At 38.2% G+C, this 26,661-nt stretch overlaps 1 protein-coding gene across 31 annotated transcripts in view; it reads right to left on the bottom strand.

Annotated features, from left to right (window-relative positions):
* Rims2 (regulating synaptic membrane exocytosis 2) overlaps positions 1 to 26,661 on the bottom strand; it is a 377,964-nt gene that overhangs the window by 275,229 nt on the left and 76,074 nt on the right. For all 31 annotated transcript variants that reach the window (XM_057791762.1, XM_057791764.1, XM_057791769.1 and 28 more), the window contains one exon: positions 9,843 to 10,153. In XM_057791762.1, the coding sequence (XP_057647745.1) occupies positions 9,843 to 10,153 (311 nt within the window). The remainder of the gene's footprint in view (positions 1 to 9,842; positions 10,154 to 26,661) is intronic.

Raw genomic sequence — 26,661 nt, 5'->3', positions numbered from 1 at the left:
TCTCCACGTAACCTGGTGCTGGAGACAAGATACAGGCTCAGGGGACATCACAGACCAAGTCAGGCCTTCTTAAAATTTTTCCAATTTTGCCACAGAAATTTGTATACTACCTAGGTATACAGATATTTAAGATACGTATCAATAATAAAGCATATAGCTGGGTGATGGTGGTGCACACCTTTAATCCCAGCACTTGGGAGGCAGAGGCAGGCGGATCTCTGTGAGTTCACAACCAGCCTGGTCTACAAGAGCTAGTTCCAGGACAGGCTCCGAAGCTACAGAGAAAGCGAATCTCAGGAAAAAAATTTATAATAAAGCATACAGATACTTATCTTAAAATTATTCTCTGGCATATACAACTTTGCCAATGATAAAGGTGAAGGTAGAACTGCACACTGATGAAATACGTTGTCTATTTGTGTTGACATAAATAATTAAACCTTGACTGCGTATTTGATACTCTAAGGCATAGAACACCCACAGTGTTTTTCAGAGATAATCAATATCTTGATTTTATAATCATCAATGCTAAGAAAACCATTCAACAGAAGTATGTTGCACAAAATAGTAGAAACACTTAAGGCCATCTCAGAAACTGTTATAAAGTTTGTCCTAATGACAAGCTAAAATTCATTTCATGTTTTAAAAATAAACATAAAAGTAAGGTCAGTAGCTCAAACAGATGTTTAAAAACCAGCATTCTAACGCAATAGAATCAAAAAATAAACTTACTTGATCCTTACATGATGAGGGAAAATGTTAGGAAAGTATTAAGAGTCTTTGTTTTCCACGGTAAATCATTATGTTTCTGTGAGAGCAGAAATCTGCATGCACAGTAAAACCACCACAGACGGTCCTGAGTGTGAGCCGGGCACTTCCGGCCGTTTCTGTGGGTGTAGTCAGCGGGACAGCACACGCAGTGCACAGTCATGGTGTCCACGTGTTCGGAACCCAAGGCAGATACACACAACAACATTTGTGACGCTGTCAGAAACACCTTGGAGTCAGACATGGCATTTTGAATTAAATTTTAGTTGCCACATGTTTATAAGCCTTTTACTGTTGTCTACGTCCTCACGGCCTCCATACTTGTTGCATGACCCTATCCACAGCTGCGACCCACAGTCTGAGAAGCTGAGGACTGCAGTCAGGGACACAGTACTGGTCACTGTGAAGTCCTATGGGGCCTTTCAGTAAAACAGCTACCATGCAGTTTTCAAGATCCATCACACAGAAACCATATACTATACTATCCACACAAGAATACCTTTTAAAGAAATTGTACTTATACACACAGAAACCATATACTATACTATCCACACAAGAATACCTTTTAAAGAAATTGTACTTATACACATGTGTTTTTTCAAGTGTGCATGCAAGTGCCCATGAAGGCCAAAAGAGGGAGCTGGACCCTGGTGCTGGAGTTACAGACATTAGTGAGCTCCCCAACACGAGTGCTGGGACCTGAACCCCAGTCTTCACAATACAGCAGCAAGAGACTCAACAGCTGAGTCATCTCTTCAGCACCCGGGATGCCGTCGAGGACGGCAGTCATCTCATCATTGTTATAGTGACAGCACACTTACAAGCCAGTCTGCCCAAAGCAAAGTCCCCAAACACAGATACGTGGGAACATGGAAAACCAAGTTAGTCAATCAGATCCGTTAAAACGGTGCTAAAATGTGACAAACCCCAGTGCAGAGGCATAGGAATCCCTCTGGAATTATGCTAATGCTCCATCGTTGGCACAAGTTTAAAGAAAGGGTGCTAGGCACCAATCTTGTGCAGACCTTCTGGGACTTTACGGCACATCGACATGCTCTTGGATGTGTTGGCCAGTGTTTTTAGGGACATTACTGTGCAATTAAGCTAAGAGACAGAAAATCCCTGCAGTCTTTGCAAACAAAGGATAATGGTGACACACAGGACGGACGGAATGGACGGTGGCATACAACTGTAAGCTCAGCACTCTGAAGTCAGAGGCAAGAGAACGGCAAATATGAGCCAGTCTGGAATATAAAACAAGACCTCATCTCAAAAACAACAAACAAATAATAATAAACAAAGAAAGTATGTTAAAATACTTGGAAATCATTAATTTTTCGGTGATACAATCTATTTCAATATCTATTTCTATTTCAATTCATTCTAACGCAACTGATAGCCAATGAGTGCCTATTCTTTCTAAAACCTCAGCTATGTATGCGCAGATATATGAAGGAGACTGTGTCCTTAAACAGCCGACGTTCAGCAAAGCAGCGTGACAGAAGCAGGGCCAGTGCGTGGAGAGTAAGATGGCGGTGAACACGTTAATAAAAGTACCTCCCCCAAGGCTCAGCCATGCTGCGGAAGAGGGACACAGTGATTTGAGAGTCAGAGGTGGTGGGTGTCACCAACACGTGAGCAGCAGCAGCTATGACAGCAGCCATAAGTCCAGCACAAGATCAACCCAAATCCCCAGCGAGAGGAAGGGAGGGGCTCATGAAGCCCACCCCAGAGAAGGAACAACTGGATGGTGGCTGCCAGGACAGTTAGTTTTCCTCAGCAATGTGGCCCCCGAAATACTTCCACGCTCCAGTAGATCATGTGAACCCATGAATATCGAGGCAGCACTACGTGGACTCGCTTTTTTATTTTTACTTTTCTAAAAAACATGGCAAGTCGAGAGGGAAAATGGTGGGCGAAGAAGAAAGGAGCTGAAGACTGAGACATGGGGTAGGTTTGACCAAATATATTATAGGCATGTCAGAAACTCTCACGCAACAGGGAATAAATTCATTTAAAAGGATTCTTTAAAAGCAAAATATATAATCTCTGCTGGATATAGACAGATTCTGTTTAAGTAGGGACATTTGAACTGGGCCTTAAATTAAAAAAACAAGACTTAGAAAAAAACAGAGCTCATCCTCCCTTACCTTGGCAGAGCCTGAAGTGGCCGACCCACAGACACGGCCTTCAGTGGCCGTCCCACAGACACAGCCTAACAGGCTTATTTCTTAACCTTCTTCGAGTGTTAAGAAAGTTTGTTAAGTAAGACCTTTTTCAGCACTCAATTTAAAGTTGTTAATTTCTCCTGTGCCTTAAAATTCCATTTTTTCTTCCAACCCTATCTTAATTCCTCTCTAGTTGTAACTAGGCCTTGAAAAGTAGAAAACTCTGGCTGTAAAACTCATATTTAAGTCACGGGTGCCACCTAGAGTTCTGTGCAGTCAGACACACAGGCCTACAGCTGCCAGTATTCTATATATTTGTCTTCCCCAACTAAAAGAAGCAACCTCAGTGAGAAATACTGTCTACTTAGAAGCTAAGAATTAAAACTTCAGGTACATATAAGCAACACTGAAAGGATTTTGCATTTATATTATGATTTGCATGTGCATATGTGTGTATATAACAATAGCTAGGGGAAAAAAAGAGGTCATGATTTTGAGACAGAACAATTGAGGGGGTGCATGTGGGAGGAACTGGAAGGAGGAACGGGGAAAATTATGCAATAATATTTCGATTAAAGTGTTTTCAACTCTAAGTGCAAATAGGGAAGCATCAAAAATGACTTTGCCTCAGCTTTACTTAAATAGTATGATTCTAGAAACAAAGTACACCGTGCAAATTCACTGAAAAGCAAGGGTATGGGAAGAAAATAAGATAAGATGATGCCCACCAAAGCCAGTGAAAGGATCTGTTGAAAATGAAGAACTGGATACAAAAGACATTTCTGAAACTGAATTGACCAAAATCACAAACAAATGTAATATAAAAGTCAGCAGGAAAAAGATTAGAAAGAAAGTTCAGTATTTACACTTAGGGTGCAAAATAATTGAGGGTACTATCTGCTTGGCTTGGGAATGGCAGGGAACCAACACTTGCGAGGGGCTGAACACTTGATGCTGCAGAGTTTAATACTGCAGTATTGGTGAAGTTAAAAGCAATTCTAAAACTTGCTTCTGCAAACATAAACCTGGCCCATGAGACTCTCGGAGCTAAAGGCACATCTGTACGGTAAGTGCTAGCTTTAAAGCTGAGACTCTCCGGAGCTAAAGGCACATCTGTATGGTACATAAGTGCTAGCTTTCAACCTGAAAGGCAGTGGTTTGTTTCTCACGGTCTTAGGTGGAAAGGCAATCCATTTTCCAATCTGATCTTACAAGGTCTTAGCAGAGAGTGGGGCTGGAAGGGCTGAGCTGCAAAACATTTTTTCAGAGTGCACTTCTGCCATCTGGTGGCCAGTATGATAACTACAGCTTTTTGACTCAAAAAAACCTACAGCCAATATTTTTGCCAGGAAAGACTCTCATCCTTCAATTGTATTTTAATTGAGGTCTTCCGTTTCACTTTATCTGAATACTAACACATTCAAGCTATATGACTGGCAAAGTATTGTTTCCCGCTCCTTAGCACCTTCCTTGTTCACTGGCTACATCCTCAATACTCATTCGAAGAAAATTAAGTATCTATGAACTTAAACATTTTATCAAAACTTATGCTGCCGTTTTATTGCTATCAATATCTAATAGCTCAGATAGCTTTTTTAGTAACTACACGTTATGTTTGTAAAAATTGATTAACAGAATGGAATTGAATGTTATAAATACACCCTACGATATAATAACTCAGTGTTATAAATATGATATCACAAGCCAAGAGAAGGAAAACATTTATCACTCAATAAAAAGTACGGCAGTAGGATAATCATATTTTAAAGGGCGGACCCTGTGCCTACTGCCACACTGTTAGAAGTTCCAGGTCAGTTCCTATTTTATCATTTAATGATATTGCTGCGTCTAGAAGAAATCTTGAGAATATGTTTTAATTTTGGTAGAGGGTTTTTAATTACTTAATGAAGTATGTAACTAGAAAAAAATCCAAAGAAGAAACGTAAATAGCCAAGGAGCAGAGAGAAAGCTAACAATGGAGAAAAGCAGACGGGACCATCCACATCTACCCAGAGAGGGAACTAAACACACATCCTCACAAGTGTGTGCAGCGGCACCGCCATCAGGAAAAACAATGACTCTGCAAACTGGGCAGCTGCAAAGACCTCCAGTGGTGACTCGGCAGCCCAAACAGTGAGCCACACCTTGACCTAAGAATGAACGAATTACTGGATTTGGCTAGAAGTGAATAAACTCTAGAAAACAGTGAGGCAAATTAAAGCCAGAAATAAAAAGCCACACATCTCAAAGATTCCATCTTTACAAAATGTTCATAACAGACAAAAACACAGAACATGAAACAGATTCATGATGGCTAGAGGGATGAGGGGAAACAGGAGACAATAGTTAATTAGTTTGGGGTTTATTTTTGAGACTATTAAAATAGTCTCAAATTACACAATCACAATGGTTGTATGAGCTCAAAGGTATGTTAAAATGATTGAGTTGTATATATTTAAAAGATTAATTTTATGCCAAGTAAGTTACATCTCCAGTTCCCAAGAAAAAGATCAAGAGCATGAAAGAGAAATTATATCCAATTATGACATGTATGTGTTAGGAAAAGAAGAATATTAAAAAATCAAATGCTAATAACAAGCTGGGGAAGGGGATGGTTTGCAACCTAAGCCTCAGACACCGCCACCACTACAGGAGTGGAGGTCATTCATCTGCCATCAGCTTTCCTTCCCCCAGAGTATGGGTAGGGGTTGTGAAAACGACATCACACCAATGACTAGGTCACATTATATAACAAAGGGAAGTAATTTTGCAGATGTATTATTGCCCCCTAAGACAGCTCTAAAGTAATCAAGAAAGATTACCCCAGGTAAGGTAGCCCATCATGCTAGCCCTGGAGATGTCAAGTAGCATAGACTGTCTCCTGCACTGCCAGGCTGTACGGTGCCAGCTCGGCTGGGGACACAGAGCCTCTGATGGCTGACGGCCTGTCACAAGACTGCAAGACAATGACTTCTGCTGACGGCACAGTGGAAGAGAGCCTTGAGCGTCAGATGAGATTCCAGCCCTTGTCAAAACCTTGAGTTCAGCAGAGGAACGGGGGGATAGCAAAGTTAAGTTGTCTAAGGTCACTAAATCTTTGCCATTTGTAACACAAAATATAAACCACAAACATAATCTATACAAAAGTTTCTTTTCACAATATAAGTAGAAATTATTAAAACCACATTGTATTATAGACAACTCAATAGAAAAAAGATAAAAATGAACAGTTCAAAAGAAATTTAAATATTATTAAGTACATGCAGAAATATCCAACTTTACTCAGTCATGATAGAAAAATTATTAAAGTATATAATGCTATATCATTTTTGACAGGCAGATTGGTAAAGATCAAAAGTTCTATTACATGTGATTGGCTAAAGAACTATGAAGTAAGAATCCTAGTAGATGTTGGTCAAATTAAAAAAGTCTAGTACACACTCTATACAGGGCAAATTGGCAATGCCTATAAAAGTTTCAACTGTATATATGTATTCTCTTAACCAAATGATTGCAATTATGGGAATTCTGGTTTATCCTAAAAATTGACCCATGCAAAATTATGTACACATTTTGTTTGCATGTCTATCCATGAACCATGAAGGCCAGAAGAGAGCATAGTATCCTAGGGAACTGGAGGTCCAGATGTCTGTAAGTCACCATGTGCTTGCTGGGTCCAAACTAGGTCTTCCGGAAGAGCAGCAAATGCTCTTAAGTGCTGAGCCAGCTCTCTAGCCCCCATCAAAATAGTTTTATCAAAGGCATATAAACAGCAATAATACTAACTCATTTTGAAGGAAATAACTGAATTCTCACTGATAAATATTTTAATTTAATATTGTTTAGACCTACATACAAAATATTTTTATTAGACTTTTTGTTTTTATGTTTTGTATGTTACTTCAATTTTAGGCCAACCTTTGAAGAAAATGAACAAACTTTTACAATGTCAAAATTGGAGTAAACTTAACACTGGAAAAGCAAGACCAACACAAAATTATAAGGTGTAAGTAACTTAGAAAGTTGCACAGTTCTCTGTCTGAAATATAAACACCTTTTTAGGTGAGACAGTTTCTATGGTCACTGGCAAGATCAGTTACGTATTTCAAACCCCAATGCATGTAGCCCATTCTAAAGCACTTCTCTATATGTCCACTAAGGAATCATGTGCAAAGACTTTTTTAAGCAGCAGAGTTCATACTGTATCTCAATGCTAACAAGTCCACATGGGGACTATATGTAATCTTGGCCATCAACTGTATCTTTGCAGCTGAGACTCCAGTAACTGCTCAAGCAGCGCCAGTGCCAACTGCTGTGCAAGATGCTAGGAACCCGGTCATAAACAAAATGCACCCGACTTTCGCATCACTAGATTTGTTGACCTTGTTAAAGTCTTCCCTTGCTTTATAGAAGAAAATTTCAGTATTTTGGTACTGACAGGCATTCACTTAAAAAAACTTTTTTAATTTCAGTACTTATGGAATAGTGGAGCCAATAGTTCAGTATTTGCATGCACACAAAAGAAAGGAAGAAAAGGAGGGAGGGAGGGAGGGAAGGAGGAAGAGAATAAACTTGGGATTGAAGTCAGTTTCCAAGATCAAAAGAGGATAAGGGGTTAACATAATATAGTATACATATAATAAAGCCCATTATTTTGGTAAATTGAGATCCAGTAATGAAAATGGGGGGGGGGGGGAGCAGTGAGTACTTAAATCCTTAAGGAAAGTCATGTTTCACCGAGTAAGGGGTAAAATGCATCTTTTCCATCTGTATTACTTCAACTTGAGAGGCTTTCTTAACCACTCAGCCACCCCATCCCAACTTTAGGGCTTACAGAGTTCTTTTTAGTTATTGTTGTTTTGAAGCCAATGTTGTTCTTCACCACACGGTATTCTTTTTGAATGTATGTCCAGTGGCTATGAGCCCTCTAGTGGCCAGCAAACGCTGACAAAAATTATGTAGTTTACCAAGTTAGCAATAATGTTTTTAGTACCTAATTGTTGGGAGCAGTGAGACCCCAGATCCTGATTTTCTTGTAATCCCCTGATCTGAGGGCCTACAGCTGCTCTGAGCACGAGACCTTCAGGAGTTCCTGATGGCAGGGGAGTGGTTTCTGGTGGGTTTGGCTGGGGCGTGGCTATCTCTATGTAATCTGCCCCTGAACACAATAAAGGGGGCATTCTTGGGGAATTCAAGGATGACCCGTGTCGCTGTCTCTCTGTCTGTGTGTGTCTGTGTATTTTAACCTCCAGCCCCTTGCCCGAAGCTCGGTAACTGGGTGCCAGCTTACAGAGCGCAGACACGGGGGCGCCATGCACGGCACCTAATTGATAAAATACTTGTTTTAAGACATTTTCATTATCAAGCAAAAATATATAAAAAGTGAAACTTCATATTCCACAATGACAAAAACATTGTATGAAGGGCACGGCTACATGCTATCTATTTCTTGAACATATGCAAATACACTTAACCTATAATGTCCAAAGTCTCCCAGAAATCTTGTTCCTACGTACATATTACAGACTGAGTCAGGACTCCGCTGTAAGGGGAGCAGCAGTGTCAAACACATGTAGCGCCACCAGACACTCTCCTGTCACACTGTACTTTATTCCAGCATGCTGCCACCTATCATTCAAAAGAGAATGCTCACCATGTTTTAAAAGCAGGGAAAGATGTATTACCAACTATGCTTTAGTAGAGAACTGTGTTCAGTGCTCATATATCCTACTCAGGAGGAAATCCTGGCAGGAACCGTGAGTGAAGGCTTTTCCTGTTCATCTCAGTTCATTGCAATCCAATCCTTCATAAAATAGTTAAAATACAGACAAATCCCAAACTATGCAGGATGCCAGGGTAACCTGAGGAAGCCCTGGCACATGTTTCAGTTGCTTTCTTAGGTCAGCTAAGTGAAGGAGATATGAAAATAATTTAATTATGGTGAGCATAGGAACCAGGTCTTTATATAGGTCTTTATATATATTTATACAAAAAGCATTTACCATGTTTAAATTAGGGGCTGGGGAGATAGAGTGCCCAGGACACAAGCATGTTGACTTCAGGTTAGATCACTGTCACTCAAGTAAATAGTCAGGTGTGGTGTGTAAGCATAGCACCGAGAGGGCAGAGACAGATAGATCCCCAGCGTTTTAATCAAAACAGTTTCTGTGTGTTTATTTCAGGTCTGGGCAGCCAGGAATGAACAAGCAGCCTCTGACTACACCTTGCATATAATCAAATTATATTTTAAAAAATTTAAAAAGAAACATTTGTAATTCATATAGCTTAAAAAGAAATATAAAACACTTTTACAATTTCATTAAAAAGTGTAAAAAAAAAAAACCCACAGTCTGGTCACCAAAGAAAATATATAAATGCCTATAAACACAGGTAGAAATAGCCTCTGTCTTTACTCACTCAAGAAAGACTACAGAAAAAAAGGAAAAAAAAAAAAAACTGGTACACCCAGTAGGAAGGCCACAATTTACAACAAAAGCAACAAAAGCTGATTAAGATTCATTTCTTTATTCTTGGAAACCTGTCTTATAGTCTTGTGAATATCAAACATAAAATACTTTAAATCTGTCATAGCTCAAATCATAAACTTCACATATAGCATTTACCAAAAGAAAAGGAATTTTAAAAAATGGATATAACATGTAGACAACTCGCTGTTGCTTAAAATTTGCATATATACTTATTCTGCTTGGAATGAAAATTATGAATACTACATTTGGGTCAGCAGGCACATACTACACAAGTCGGATGACCCAAGTTCAAACTCCAGAACCCACAAAATGCGAGAACCAACGCCACAGTTATCCTCCTCTGACCATCATCACACACATCATACCCGCTCACACACAAACAAACAAATTTTACCTAGAGAGTAAACCAAATGCTTACCTGTCTGAAGGAATGTCACTGGCGATCGGGTGCTTCCCTCCTGACCCATTTTTAATAGAATTCTGTCTGGTGAGTCCATGAGATCGCGCTTTCTCCACTAAAGGCGCAGATAAGTCACTTGAGGGTCCTTGGAACTGGGTCTGCTCATGTAGCTTTGCTTTCTTCTCCTGAGGAGCCTCCTCATTCCGAAGCCCTCGAAGAACCTTGTGATCCGGCTGCTGGGGTGTGTTAGACCCGCTGTTATAAAACCATGCTCCTGATTTGGTGAGGATTTCTTGTTGTTTTCGGCACAAATTACATACCCACATAACCTGCACGTGATAACACAGGAAAAAGGAAGTAAGTCTCTGGCACAAATACACAAACTACATACAATAACACAGAACAAAGAAATAAGTCTTCTTTAGAATAAAGACAAACAAGGGAGAGAAACTCGGGCCAGCAAAAATTTACAAGGCTGTACTTCTGAAGTTAAAATGAAGTCAAGATTAATTGCTACTATAAATTATTCATCCTTTCTTTTAATTATATAAGCATGATTATAATGAACTTACATTGACAGAAAAACATATCAAAAAGACAGCTGTTTTCTTGAATTCTGTGATTATTTTTATTTATTTAGAAGGATGATTTAGCAAACAGAAGGTGAATTTTGGAGATAGTCAATTTTAAATAGACTCTCCATGGGCTGGAGAGATGGCTCAGAGGTTAAGAGCACTGCCTGCTCTTCCAAAGGTCCTGAGTTCAATTCCCAGCAACCACATGGTGGCTCACAACCATCTGTAATGGGGTCTGGTGCCCTCTTCTGGCCTGTAGGCATATACACAGACAGAATATTGTATACATAATAAATAAATAAATAGACTCTCCAAAACAGAAAACAAAACTTTCAGCAAGTACTGAACCTTCATAACTTCAGAACCCTTAACAAACAAACTCCCAGTCACCCCAAATAACAACGAAAACAGCATGTTTAGTGAAATTGTGGTACCCATGAGATATGCCTGTGAATTGGGTGACGAAGACATTTCAGACCAGTGCATGCTCACACTCAGATTGTTTTGGTTACTTCACAACTTACATAAGGATCACTGTATTCGTTTCTTTACAGCCAATGAGATCAGATATCTGACAATAAGACAACTTAGGGGAGAAAAGGTTTATTTATACTTTAAGGGACACAGCCCATCATAGGGAGAAGGCATGGCAGAGGATATGAAGCAGCTGGTCACAGAGTGTGTACAGTTGAAGGGACACAGCCCATCATAGGGAGAAGGCATGGCAGAGGAGATGAAGCAGCTGGTCACAGAGTGTGTACAGTTGAAGGGACACAGCCCATCATAGGGAGAAGGCATGGCAGAGGAGATGAAGCAGCTGGTCACAGTGTGTATACAGTTGAAGGGACACAGCCCATCATACTGAGAAGGCATGGCAGGGCAGGATGAGGCAGCTGGTCACAGACATCAACCTCTGGACTCCACATGCTACACTGACAGGCAAGCACACATAAACATGCATATAACACACATATATACATAGCAAAGAATGAGTATGAATATTTATTTAATTGGAAAGCAACGTAAGACTTTGATTAACCAATTTTAATTTGACTGATTGGGTTTGACAACTAGATTATCTCTGCCTCTTACCTAACATGTTCTATTTTTCTACAAACTGAAAACAAGATAGGCAGTTCTAAGAGATATTAAAAATAACTAAGCATATAAAATGAAAAAATAATTTCATAGTATAAATTGTAACTGGCAGAATACTAAAATTAACATTTTCCAAATCCTTCTTAGGATGTTGGCTTAAACAAGGTATCCCTAAGTCAAAGAAAAATAAGAACATTCATTTGATAATTATCAGTAATGCCATTTTGGTATAACTCCCAGAAACTGACAGGATGAATCACTCACTCAGTATTAAATTTTACAAGTCTAATGTTTTAGGTTCTTTGCTTTCAGAAAGTTGAAGGAAAACATAAACTATTGGTCAACTGATATATAATTTAAGATAATTCTTAATGATAGACCACAACCCTTATGTCATGTTCTTGGGAAAGAGTCAGAGAGTTGAGTGAATGGTTTATAACTGAACTTCTATTCAAATGGTCTTATTACTGAGAAAACTTTCCTCAGCAAATGCATCTATTAAAACAAAAGAGAATCAATGTTAAATCAAAATATTTATGAACAACTTTGAAAGATAGTCGATCTACCCTTTCCCTTAAGAAATTAATTTCTAGTAAAATTTCTTAAATTAATAATTTCAATTAAAACTTGTACCTGTTACTTTAATAAATTGTGTATTAGTTCTTGTTATAATTTAAATCAATCTAGTAGAAAATATTCAGTCTTAAACCTTCTGGAATTATTTGAATGTCTCATTTCAAATTATACACATTTTGTTGTGATTAACTATAAATAGATGTTTTTCACAATATATATACAAGTAAATTTTCTGGATATAGGAACACCTACCAAAGCATACTATGTGTAGAAGAAGAACTGGGGAGGAACATGAGGAAGTAATGCTCTCCCCAGAAGTCACAGAGCATCAAACAAAGAGGCCTTGTCAGGCATGGGATACCTTTCTCTGAATTGTTTGTCAGGTGGTTCAGAGGCAGTTAGGCTATTGTTGTTGCTTTGGGGTAACTGACAGAACTTGAAGGTAAGTTCTTCTATTATTTTTTTTTCTATTTATTTGTTCTATTGCTGAAGACACCACACATTTTGGTCACAGAACTTGGAGAAGTGGACCTCGTAATGACCTAGAAGCTTCCTTCCTGATGACTAACTTCCAGGTTGTCAGGGGAAAATGTTTATCAAAAGTCCTGCTCAGCTGTAAATATTGTGAACTGCAATAATGGCCAATGCAAGAGTAGGATTATCATACTGGGGTTAGCCAACAGCTCTCTGGTTGGAATAAAGGCTCAGTCAATAGGAGGGAAGTCACACCTAGTACTGAAAACCTAGCAAAGAAACCCATGGCTAGAGCTCACAAACCCCACAGGAGAATCTCCTATTGTTATTCTTCTAAATTAACATAGTATCCAACTGTGTTCTAAATCTTTATCCCTTTGCACATAAATTAGTTCAGCTCTCATGCCTCATCAGAGAAGCTTCAACCAGAACTGATCAAAGGGCAGAGAACAAGTGATTGTGAGTACACGTCCCCATAAATTATATATTGTGGAATATAACACAACTTGTACACTCACAGTTCAGAGACATAGGAAAGAGCGTGAAAATACTAATAAAGCTAGGGAACCAAAAAACTCTTGTGAAAAGTGTCTTCAGGGAGAGACAGGGATGCTGCAGCCATGAACTCTCAACAGCCATGGTGCCTGTACAAGATCTGCACAAGATCACACCAGACAACACTCCAGCAAGGACGAGGGGAAGCTCATGAGGCCTCACCTCCGATTGAGGAGCTGCAGGCTTCTGATGTAGGAAAAGGAGCTATTTTAGGGCTGAGGCCCCCCCATATGCTGCCCATGTCCTACAGGTCAACCCTATCTTCATGTGCATATGTGCTGTGGGATAATGCTCTTGTACACTGTAAAGATCTGTCACTCGTATTGGTTTTAATAAAGTGCTGATTGGCTAGTAGCCAGGCAGGAAGCATAGGCTGGGCAACCAAACTAAGAGAATTCTGGAAAGAGAAAAGACAGAAGCAGAGGAAGCAAGATGAGAATGCCTCACTGAGAAAAGGTACCAAGACACAAGGCTAAAAATAGATAAGAATTATGGGTTAATTTAAGTTGTAAGAAATAATTGGTAATAAGCCTGAACAATGGGTCAAAGAGTTTATAATTAACATAAGCCTCTGTGTGTTTATTTGGGACCGAATGGCTGCAGGACTGGGAGGGACAGAAACTTCAGTCTACAAATGGTGCCCAACATTTGGCCACTACGTCCACATAAAACTTGAGAGAGCTTGGGAAGGTATTCTAGACACAAAAGAACAGAGTCAAGCGTGGCTTCTTGATAGCAGCATTTTCTCAGGTGGGCTCTGTTTGTTAGAGGCAAGCAGAGGTGCAGCTCCTTTAAGAGAAACTTCCTGACTCAGCATTAGTGACAAAAAACTTGCAGTTCTTTTAAGAGGCCTTGCAACGAAACACTTAAATGGTACTTAAAAGCAACCAGCAGAATTCATGGTGGTGGGATGGACCTAGAAACTCCACAAAACTGTATCAATAAGTATGGCTCCTGCTTGTACCTCAGCTATAAAGCTAGACTCTCAGAAAACTAAGAAACAGAGTGAAGCCAGTCACCAAAGCCACAGTTTTAATCCTAGTCATGCGGCTTAGCAGATTAAAGACTCGTGCACAGAAAAATATAGAGATATACAATAGAGACAGATTCAGACTTAAAAAAAAAAACCAACTCTAAACAGTTTACAGTGTGTTTAAAAATATATGTAAGCTTGGGAGAGAAAAGAAAAAGGATTAAGAAAGTCCTTTAAAAAAAAAAAGATTAAAGTCATGGTGGCACATGCCTTTAATCCCAGCACTTGGGAGGCAGAGGCAGGTGGATCTCTGTGAGTTCAAGGCCAGCCTGCTCTACATAGTGAGTTCCAGGACAGCCAAAGTTACTGAATGCCTGTGAAACCAGGCAAGACAGAAACTTCTGTCTACACACACGGGCAAAACAAACTAGAGTCGGTAGACTCTGGTGTGTGTGTGTGTGTGTGTGTGTGTGTGTGTGTGTGTGTGTGTGTGTGTGTGTGTGAAGACATGAACTCGAGAAGGAATGGGGATGCAAGAGCACTGGAGGAAGGATATGATCAAAATGCGTGATGGCAATAGATGAGATCCTCAAAAGATTAACAAAAAAATGTGCTGAAAATATATTTTCAGAAACAAGGAAAGAAAACTATCAGCAGGAACAAAAATCTGTGTTTCGTTTTTGACACTGATGGAAGTTATCCCCTTCAAAATTTACTAGCTATATTCTTTATCAGGTACAATACTCTTACTATAAAATGCTGATACTCATAATGCTAGAAAATTTAGCCTCAAAATACATAAACTTGGTGAGAATATTAGCTGTCATATTGAAAATGTGAGAAAGTATAAATTTTTTTCAAATAACTTAAAATCTTGAAGAAAAAGCATAGTTCAAAATCAATGCCTGAACCACCATCTCAGCTCCTCCTTTAACAAGCACAGCCAAGTTCCCATCCATAACCATCTTATAATGAGCTGAAGGGAAAGGCACAATATTCTGAGCAGAGTTATATAGACTGCAAATCATCATTCTCTACAGGAAGTCCTGCAAGCCAGGCCTAACTACTACAGCATTTCTTTCCTTCCCCACCAACAGACTGCCAAGAGCCAGCAGGCACTCAGAATACGCCTGCCCAGCTCAGGCAGTAACTCATACTACTATTCTATTGAACCACCATTTGTAAACTGTGTCTATGAGAAGATACACTAGGAACTCCTGCATGGCATGTTGAGGATGTATGTTCTTCCCCATTCTCAGTAACCACTTCACAACCTTCACAGTGATTATTCCAATAAATTAAAATCTGCACCCCCCCCAAACACTGGCAGACTATTAGCTTTCTATATTAAGATGAAATAATACCTACCTAGATTAATCATTTCCAATACATGCTAAATTAAGAAACAAAACAAGGAAATTCAATCTAAACCAGGGCAGAGTACATATTACAAACAGTTTCTTGCTTAGTGCTGACAGCCCGAGCTGCCTCTACAGTTCTGTTCTTCATGTTCTGCTGACATGTGGAAGTCTAGGATCTGTGACACACTGGCTTCTGAATACGTTAATATTGAGAGAAGCAGGGTTCACAGTCAGAGAAAACAGAGGCATCTCAACTCACCTACACGTTAGAATTATCTCAACAACTACTAACAAGGAAGAGAAACCTCAAAACCCCCTTGGGCTATTCTGACTCTGCTGGTCCAGTGTACAAAGAAGTGTGCACAATTTCTCTTCTAAAGCCCCACACTAAATTCGACAATAAAAACACAGCCAGAGAATTTCTGAGACAAATCATGCCAAATATAACTATTTAGCTGTGGGCCTTGGTAAAGTTATTTAACCTATTTGACATTTCGTCTTTTTATACAAAATGAAGACAGCAGAGGAGCTTGAGGGGAGATTGTCAATCACTGTTAGGTAACCTCTAATGACCTGGTAGTCAACAGCTTCATTGACCAAATTCTAAGAAACATTACTGACATATTGTATATTTACACTTTCCAACGTGCATATAAATTCCACAAATGCACAGCTTCCTGCATGTAGTTTTAGAATTTCAAGTTAATGTAATATATTTTAAACGTAATGAGTTCTCATTATAAAACTTTATCTAATATACTCAAGTACTTATGTCTATTAATTAGCACACGGGGCACAACAACGTGTTTGTTGGTTGAAGGAAAAGGTTGTAAAAGTACTAATTAAAACAGATGCAATGCTTAAGAATGTTAATAATAAGAATACATTTTTCATAATTACTAGAAGCCCATTTAATATAATTATTTCTGCTAAGATGTTTTTCAAAAACACACCTTTATCACCATCTGTAAGCTATGCAACTGGAAAATGTATGCTTTCATAGCTATTAGCTACATGTGGTTTTTAAATTTAAATTAATTAAAATTGAGTTTAACTATCAATTTATCACTAAAACCTTTCTTAAGAGTTCAATAGCTTCTTGTGAATATCACCTACTATGTTAGAGTCAAAAGAAAGCCTGTCCAGTTTCACTGTATGTTCCAAAACCATATAAACAAATATATTTTATCTGCCAGTCATCCCTGACTTAAACCACTGAGTGATAATTATGAAATCTTGTCATCACATGAAAGCTAAGTTTCCATCATTAAATTTCCAGTTTCTGGAATAGGAGCCCTGATATAAAGGGGAGAAAAGATAGCAGTTAGACCATCATGCATCCTACGTTAACTCCAGACACAAAAGGCGCCAGAGATTCTGAAGTCACTAACTGCATGGACTGTGAGTAAGCTCTGGTAGAAGGCAGATGGTAGGAAGCTCACAGGTTTTCTGAAGAACCATGCCCATATTAAGGATGATGAAGTCAGTGAATTCATTCGCCTAGTCATCTTCAAAACAGCCTCTAAAAGTTGTTAGGATTCGTACAGGAATTTTAAAAGGAAAGAATTATAATGTTCTTTCTTCTACTCTGAGAGTTCATTCCAAATCCAGACTCAATATTTGTCACGAAACGCACTGTCCCCAGCTGAGCAGCTACAAACTAAGGAAGGAGGCAAAAAACTCCAGGTGATTCAGAAAAAAACATGGTACTAAGTAGAAGTCTTCAACTTCTTTGCGTGTGTGCCGTTTGAAATGGGGAAATCTTAACAGGAACAAGGCTGAGTCCAACTCACCAAAAGTTACCCCAATAGAAACATTTTTGTGTCCATATGCAGAGGCATCAGTCTTAAAAGCAGATCTAATGCAAACCAGACATTCAAAAGCTAGGGTATTTACTAACTCATAACACAAAGTATTGAGAGGAACAGAAATATATTAAATAGTTATGATAAACTACAAGGTAATTATTTCAGTAAACACATTTTTGATGGAATTGCAGTTTGAGGCATTAACTCTACATATTAATTTGGAAACTTCATAAAATCTGAATAATATAACAATGAGCTTAGAAAAACATTGTAAGGTAAAGGAAGGCATATCATAATGGAGAATGTTGTGAGCTGTTAAATATTAAATTACAAAACTATTAAATTATAAAAATTTAGGGTTCTATAAAAATTAATATTTTCATCTAATAGACTGAATACTTGCATCTAATATAACGCAAGTTGGGTTTTGTTTCATTAAAATCAGCATGCTTATATATGCTATAATGTTTAGCAATTATCATGCAATATAATTAACAAAATTAAATTGACAATAACAATAAGAAAAAGTATAATAGACAGAAAGAAAAAGATTCTAACCACTTTGTCCTCCTGGGTGTGAATATCCACGAAAGCAAGTTTAAAAAGACAGAAAAGACAAAACAAAAGAAATAATTAATTCCATTCTTAAATAAGAGCAGCTTTTAAGAAAATGGAAAAAGGTTTAGAAATAAAGCCTTTACATATAAAAATGATAAAACATAACATTATTGCTCAATTCAACTACTATCAAAAGTAGATAAAATGAAGTATTACATGAACTATTCATATTTATTATACAAATTATTTCTATCAAATTAGGATTCTTCTAATTTTTACATAAATGAAAAGAAAAATTAAATAACTCACTGAAGATAAATTATTATTTATTGTAATTGGCAATTGCAGGTCATAGTCTCAATATTTTAAATGTATAAACATAACAAAGAAAAATCATAGCCAAGAGAGCCTTAGTTTCCCCCAAAACCCTCCCTAGATGTAGCCTTTATTCCTACTATACACTGCCCAAAAGAGCAGCTCCACCCCTGACTGCGCTCTCTATTCTCTTGCATTTGAACATTTCGAATCAACTGAAAGGCCCCACTTTCACTCCGCCATAATATTCTCTCAGGCCTGGCCTCTTAAAAACTAAATTCTTCCTCTATACTTGACCTTTATATTAGCTTAAAGAAGGAGCTTTATCAAAAAATGTTGTCTAGAGCCGGGCGGTGGTGGCGCACGCCTTTAATCCCAGCACTCGGGAGGCAGAGGCAGGCGGATCTCTGGGAGTTCGAGGCCAGCCTGGTCTACAAGAGCTAGTTCCAGGACAGGCTCTAAAGCTACAGAGAAACCCTGTCTTGAAAATCAAAAAAAAAAAAAAAAAAAAAATGTTGTCTACAGAGTTCAACAGAATAGAATTGGGGACTTAGATCTAAGTCTGCAACTATAATGACCTGATATTTCTTAAAAATGCCAAAACTATACACTATAGACAGCACCTTCTACAAATGGTGCTGGTCAAACTTTTCTTCAATGTGAGAGAGAGAGAGAGAGAGAGAGAGAGAGAGAGAGAGAGAGAGAGAGAGAGAGAGAGAGAGAGAGAGAGAGAGAGAGAGAGAGAGACTAGATTTTATCGCTTGCCCTGCACAAAACTCAACTCCACTTGATCAAGAACTCAACCTAAGAAGTGACACCCTGAACCTGCTAGAGGAAAAGGTAGAAAACACAGGTCAACTTATAGGCACAGGAAGGGACGCTATGAATAAGATTTCAACAGCACAGGAAATTAGACCAACAATCAACAAACGGAAACTCCTGAAACTAAAAAGTTTCTGTGCAGCAAAGAAAAGTGTGGAGTGAGTGGCCAGACAACCAGCCCACGGGTGGGATCGTCTCACATGATCAGTGTCTAGACAAAGAACTAAAACATTAAGAAAATAAACAACCTCCCTTAAAATAATGGGCTATGGTATTGAATAAAAAATTCTCAAAAGAAGAAATGCAAATTGGCTAGGAAACACACTTTAAAAAACTGTTCAACATCCTAGCCATCAGTATTAAAAGCACTTCAAGATTCCATCTTGCACCATTGAGAATGGTCATCTTCAGGAATAAGTCTGTGTGGAGCGAGGCTTATGGGACTGCAAACCAATGCATCCACTTTGGGAAGCAGTGCATGTGTTTATTAAAAAAAAATCTAGAAACAGAACTGCCATATGACCTGACTATCCCAGTCTGAGCATATAGACTCTAGAAACTTCTTATCCTGAGAACATCGTGTTCTCTCTTCATAGCTAAGAACAGAAACTGAGATCTCCAGCAACAGATGAATGGCTAAGAAGAAGGAAGTGCACACTATATTATATATTATATACACACTATAATGTTCCTCAGTCATAAATAAAAATGGAATCTCTAGGCAAATGAATACTGAAAAAATGCTGCCAAGTGAGGTGGGGAAAAAGGCCCAGAGAAACAAACACAGCTGTCCTCTCTCATATGCAGATCCTAGCCTCAAACCTTTTGTGTGTTTAACTTGTAGCATATGTAGAAACCAAGAAACCAGAAAGGGGTGCTGGGGTGGGGGAGACATTAGGGACAGGAAATCATAACTGCTAGTGAAGCAGAGAGGTGGAAAAGGAGGGTGGAAGGCGTAAGCAGGTAGATACAGGAGCATGGAGGAGACAGGGAGGAGGATCTAGTCCGAAGAAACAGTATATAGGAAGCCAAATGGATGCTGACGATCTCACAACCCAATTAAATAATACAGTTGGAGGGTTGGTAGAATACATACAGCATTCAAGAACGTGGGGAGTACCGGAGTTTAACCAGTTACGTGGGGTTAATACCCCCGGGGAAGGAGTAGAAATGGGTGGGTTATCAAGATTAAGGATACTTTTTTAAAAGCCTTATGGAAACACATTAGTTAACAAGCTAATTCTAAAACATAGCCTTAAATTCAAACAGAATTACCCTGCTTGGTGGACCGTTCCACCTTCTACTTGCACAAGAACTACACAAGCTACCCATCCAAGAGTCACAAAGACAGGAGAGGTCATCCCTAAGAGTCCTCCCTTCCTGGAGAGTTACTGACAGCTGAGAGCAGCTGGGGAGGGAGAATCTAGTCCAAACTAGTGTACTTCCTATATTCTAGCAGATGGCTCCACACCTTTTCATTTTTGAGAAGGCCTGATTGTGGGGCATTTGAGGGGAGGCAGGGACAATGGGAATAGATATATGATCAAGATTCATTGTATAAACACATAAAATTCTCTAAGATAAAGAAAAGTTACTACCAAAACTAAAATTGAATGTTTAAAAATGATGGTGATGATATGTATCCCAATTTCCCATTCCATCATTCACTCAGTAGTGAATACACGGGCCTGTTACATACCAAGTACACAGAAACACTCACACTGAGCAGTCAAAGTGGATTAAAGAGATGCACTCAATTAACAATAAAATTTGAGAATATACTAGATTAGAGATCTATAAAATTTAATGTATCTCAAGGGAGTAAGTAGTTGACAGAATACCCAAAGAAGGACCATGAAGGAGGTGATGCTTATGTTAACAAAAACAAGCAATTGTTCATCAAGCAGTAAGGATTTAGAGTGCAGTCTAGAGGGGAATAGTTCCGCCTGCAGTAGAAGGATGAGTCAGAGCACAGCGGACCAGATGGAGACAGCTAAAGAGAGGCGCTCCTAGAGGGCTTGTCTGGGACCTGGAAAAGAGTGGAGTGCTTGGAAAGTTACTCAGCCGCTGCAGAAACATCGGTCACTTGAGAGATGGGGATCCCTCTAGCAGGGAGTGTCTGAGAAGGCGAGACTCCAGCAGACAGAACAGGTCAGAGACTAGAACTGAATGGAGTCTGAAGAGACATCAGTCAGCAGTTTACACATATAGACACAAAATTACTAAATGTTAAAAACTTGTGAAGGAAAGTGATACAGGAAAGAAATCTGAGGCCTGGCTTTCTGGTTCAGATGACAATATTCGAAAAGTTAAAAATTTCAGAATAAAATCTGAGGATTATTCCAGCAGCAGGAAAGATATCAGAAGTTTAGTCTGGGAATAAGTAAAGTCTAGTGAATCTAAGACCTTTACGAAGAAGAATTAAATCAAGAGCAGGAGACAGAGCATGAGCAAGGAACTCAGGACCGCGAGGGGTGCACCCACACACTGAGACAATGGGGATGTTCTATCAGGAACTCACCAAGGCCAGCTGGCCTGGGTCTGAAAAAGCATGGGATAAAACCGGACTTGATGAACATAATGGACAATGAGGACTACTGAGAACTCAAGAACAAGGGCAATGGGTTTTTGATCCTACTGCACGTACTGGCTTTGTGGGAGCCTAGGCAGTTTGGATGCTCACCTTACTAGACCTGGATGGAGGTGGGTGGTCCTTGGACTTCCCACAGGGCAGGGAACCCGGATTACTCTTAGGGATGATGAGGGAGGGGGACTTGATGGGGGAGGGGGAGGGAAATGGGAGGTGGTGGCGGGGAGAAGGCAGAAATCTTTAATAAATAAATAAATTTAAAAAAAACAAAAGAATACAATGTTATAATTCTTTTGTAGATTTTAATTCTTTTAACTTAAAAAGAGTTAAACATAAGTATTGTTAATATCTTTAAAATAAGATTTGGTTGTTCATTTGCTTGGGGCTAATATTTGAAATGAAATTATTTTACTGAGAGTATTTTAAACTTTATATAATCTGCATTATGACTAGAATGCACTGTAGAGGTCATTATTCTTCCACATATATTGTAAATAGTATTTCCTACCTTGAGCTTCGCCTTAGTTACTCATAAGCAGCTCGTCTAAGCTACTGATGAAGAGTCTGAGAGCAAGCAGGAAGCAGATGCAGCTTTCAGATGCAGACATGACCACAACTTGTCCTGCATCCAGCAGTTTTTCCCTGCTCCAAAATAACCTCTAAGACTGTGCCTCTCACACACGTTCAGGTTGACATTAAAGTTTAGGTGTTCAGAACACATTCTCAGATGTGTTCTAAACTGATGTGATTAAATGTATGTTTATACAATCTTGGTATTCCTCCATACTTAGTCCATTCAGTGTAAGGAAAAGCCCACTGTGCACTCTGGGAGGCGAAGCACCCCCTATCAAACCAGCAGCCAAACCCAGCTTTCAAGTACAACCCTACTTGCTTTTTAATTAAATGACTGTCCAAAATTCTTTCCAAAATTTAATTCTATAAACCATGGATAGGTACTAGAATTCTGCCAAAGATTATGTTTATATAATTATATAAATTTACTTCACCCATTCCTCAAATTTCTAATAACCAGCTTTCTAAAATAGCACTGTCTTCATCACCTTCATATTATAATATACGGGAGAAGGATCAAAAACAAAGTTTAAGTCACTATATACAGAATAACAAGAATTAATGAAGCTTCTTGGTTAGTTTTTAAATTATTTAAGCAATAGAAATAAAGTTTTTGCTTCATTTAGTAGAAGTACATTCATCAGCTATTTCAAGAACTGTGTGAGTAAATTGATGTTATAAGATATTAATCCCAGAAGAAACCTTAGAGGTCATTTAGATTAATTCCTTTATTATACAGATTATAAAAAGTTACTATAAAATGAAATGCCCCATTTGAAATACTCTATTTAAGCTAAACAGTGTAATTCTGAAAATTCTAAGTTAGATTAATCAAGCAGAAGATAATTAATTAAACACATGGAAACCAATTTTTCCTACCAAAAGACAAAAGAAACAAATTCAAGTTATCATATTTTGAAGTTTAAAATAATCCTTATTGCTGGGCATGATGGCGTACACCTTTAACCCCAGCACTCAGGAGGCAGAGGCAGGTAGATCTCTGAATTCAAGGCCAGCCTGGTCTACAAAATGAGTTCCAGGACAGCCAGGGCCACACAGAGACACTGTTTTGAACAATCAAAAAAAAAAAAAAAAAAAAAAAAAAAAAAAAAAAAAAAAACAACAACAACAACAAAAGAAGTAAAGCTTTTTAAAAAAAACAATCCTATTACAAGTTATGCTTATCGTCTTTTCAATTCAGTGTTTTTCACAATTTAAATGTTACAAAATAATGTTTCCTTATTTTTTCATTTGATTAAAATCATATGCAATTTTTACTTGTTAAATAAGTAACGTCTAAAAAGAGGATAATAAACAGCAGTGTGTTGTCGTCTATCTTGTACTGGCATTTCCACATGACTGGCACTCCTTTCTTCTTTCCCTGTCCTCAGTGTACTTCAGAGACATAATTAATTGCTAAGGATGGTTCCACATGAAAGAGTCTCAAAATTAAAACAGTTATTTCCTTGTGTTCTCTTGGAAGATTACAGAAAGAATTTTAATAGCTTTATGACTAGCTATTGATATCTAAAATATTTGTGTTCTCTAAAAGGACAGTCTGATAATATATCACTGACCTTAATTCTTTGGAGCTAGGGTAAATCAAAGAAGTGCATTGAGCCAGTGTTGCAAGCAAAAGTCTTCTATAACATGAGGCAGCTGGGCATTTACAAGACCAAATTTGAAAACATAAGTTGAACCTTGTAATCTTTTATCTCAAAACTTGGGTGGCTTTCCGCCATTCCATCCAAATGAATGTCTTCCAATATAAATTAAGATGTCCATATTCAGCTCCTCACTTGAATGAAAACTTAGAAATACTAATAAAGAAATCCAGAGCTGTCTTCCCTGAACTAAAATCTAAACTGCTTTTTAATGTATTTTACGTTCCTGGCATGTGTCCCCAGATAGAGATCAAGACTGGGGAGACGAGGGTGTGAAGTACCCTGTCTCTGGCCCTTCCTTCTTCAACAAACCCGTTCATGCAGCTAAGCTAGAATATAGAGAGATTAAAAGTTGCTCACAATATAATGCATTTTCAAGGAGTATTCCAACATTTTACTGTACTTAAGATTTCTATTTAGTGAAAAGGTACCATACATTAGAAACTGAGATTTATATTAGCAAGCAATTAAGCTATGATCAGATATCATAAGATACTTGTTTCTGGTCTACACTGAGCAACACGGATCAGATTTCTCCTCCTGTCTGAACAAAAGGCAGTAAAACACGGTGTTATTTGGTTTGCTGTGCTCGGATTGGAAATCAGCATGCCAGGCACCTGTTCTGTCACTGGACTATGTCTACAGTCCTGTTTTACTTTAACTGAGATGGGATCTTCTTCTGTAACCCAAACTAGTCTCTAATGTAAACATCACCCTGCCTTGGCCTTACCAGTAGCTCAGATTAAACAGTGTTCCTCCGTATCTGATTAGAAGAACGTCTTTTAAGACACCTGATAGCAGATTTTGTGCAGTGAATAGCAGGGAGAATACACACTCACAAATGCTCAGAAAACAGAGTCTTTGAAGTGCTGGTCCAGCCACTCTCACACACCCTCTCCCTGGACAACTCTGGGGAAATGGAGGCGCTAAGAGTGTAAGAGCCAATGGAGTGAACCGTATCTTCTGGGCATGACAAGACACTCGGGACTCACAGCAGCTGTGGTTGTTTGTCCACGACCTGCACAAGATCAGCCCAGTGAACACTACAGCACCGAGTAGGGAAGAACTCAGAAGCTCCCACCTCTTGCTGAGGAGCAACGGATAGCTGATGGCTGTTAGGAGAGAAAAGTCTCTTTTTCAGAATACATCCCCTTGTACTGTACCATGGTCCACAGGTGGCCGCACACGTATGTGTGTATGGGCAACACTAATTGGACTCAGAGAAATATTTGAAAGAATGGGAGAGAAGAAAGGGGAGAGAATAACGGGAAGGAAAGTGGATAGAGGAGGGAAGGGGTAAACATCATCAAAATACATATATGCATGGATGAGACCTCAAATAATCAATGTTAAATGTTTTAAGGTAATTAATATGAGGCCACAAAGGTCAATGTTAGTGAAGCTTGGACGATAAGATAAGCTCTGTATAAACCCCGCCTACCATGGCTCAGAATGTCCACAGAGCAGGGCACTCAACTATAAACCCCGCCTACCACTGCTCAGAATGTCCACAGGGCAGGGCACTCAACTATAAACCCCGCCTACCACTGCTCAGAAGGTCCACAGGGCAGGGCACTAAACAGAAGCTTAGGAAGGGCCTGGAGACAGAATCAAAGCAGAAGATGGAGAGGCTATGAGGAAATTTTGTAAGTATTTTCAATTTAAGGAAAAATGAAAAAAAATTAAATTGGAATTTGAGGGAAGCAACTAAAACAGTACTTGAAAGAAATTAGGAGCGTGTGATCCTTATATCAGAGAAGAAAAAGATATTAAAACTTCATTTTCCCTTTACGAAACTACAAATTCAACCAAAGGAAGTAGAAGGATCAGAGCATAATTTAGAAATAAAGAAAATTCAATAAATCAAGTTGATTTTTAGATCAACAAAATTATCAAATATATAGCCAAATTCAACAAAAAAGAAAGACTCTACCAAAATAAGGAATGATGCAGCATCACCACTGGCTATATGCATATTAAAAATAATGGGATATTATGAACATTTTTAAATCCATAAATTTAATAATTTATGTGAAACTGAACAAATTCCTTAAGATATAATTATGAAAATATATTCACACATACAAAAAAGAACTCTGAATCAAATAAAAAATTGAAAGTATACTTTAAAACCTTCCTGATGAATAAAAATGCATGCCCAGATAACTTCACAGATAAGATCTAACAAATATTTTTAATAACTAAAAAAGGACTTGTGTCATGGAGTAGGGCAACTCAATTGTTCTGCATGTAGATCAGACATCAAAAAATGAAATAATACCAGTTCTATACAAACTCTCCTGTAACATTGAAGAAAGTAAAATACTTTATATAATCTTTTTCATTAGGCCAGTGTGACGTTAATTCCAAAATCAAAAAAGACACTTGTAAATCAAATTCATTTATATATGAAATGAATTATCTATCATGAATGACTAAATGGATTTTATTTGAAGAAAACAGAGTTGGTTTAATATTCAAAAATCAGTCAATACCTCACCACCTTAAAGAAAGGAAAAACAAAAATCTTTTTAATCTCAGTGTATGGCAAAAGGCATTGGGAAACTATTCAAGATCTTAAAGGAAAGAATTCTTAGCAAATTTGTAATTAATGGCATCTGTGAAAAAAATTATACTTAATACTGAAAAACTGAATATATTCCTTTTAAGACTAAGGATTTCTGCTTATATCATTTTTACTTAAAATTATACCATACGTCATGTATAGATAAATCACACATGCATTCATATATATACATATATGAATATACATACATGCATACATACATTCACATACATACACATTTATGTACATGCACAGACATACATGTATGCACAAAACATGATCAAATCAAGAAGAAGCATTAGAAAAAATAAAGGATTAGCTCTGGGCAA

The sequence above is a fragment of the Chionomys nivalis genome, chromosome 17 (genome assembly GCF_950005125.1).
Source record: "Chionomys nivalis chromosome 17, mChiNiv1.1, whole genome shotgun sequence".
NCBI classification, from domain to species: Eukaryota; Metazoa; Chordata; class Mammalia; order Rodentia; family Cricetidae; genus Chionomys; species Chionomys nivalis.
This window is presented reverse-complemented; position numbering and strand designations above follow the sequence as displayed.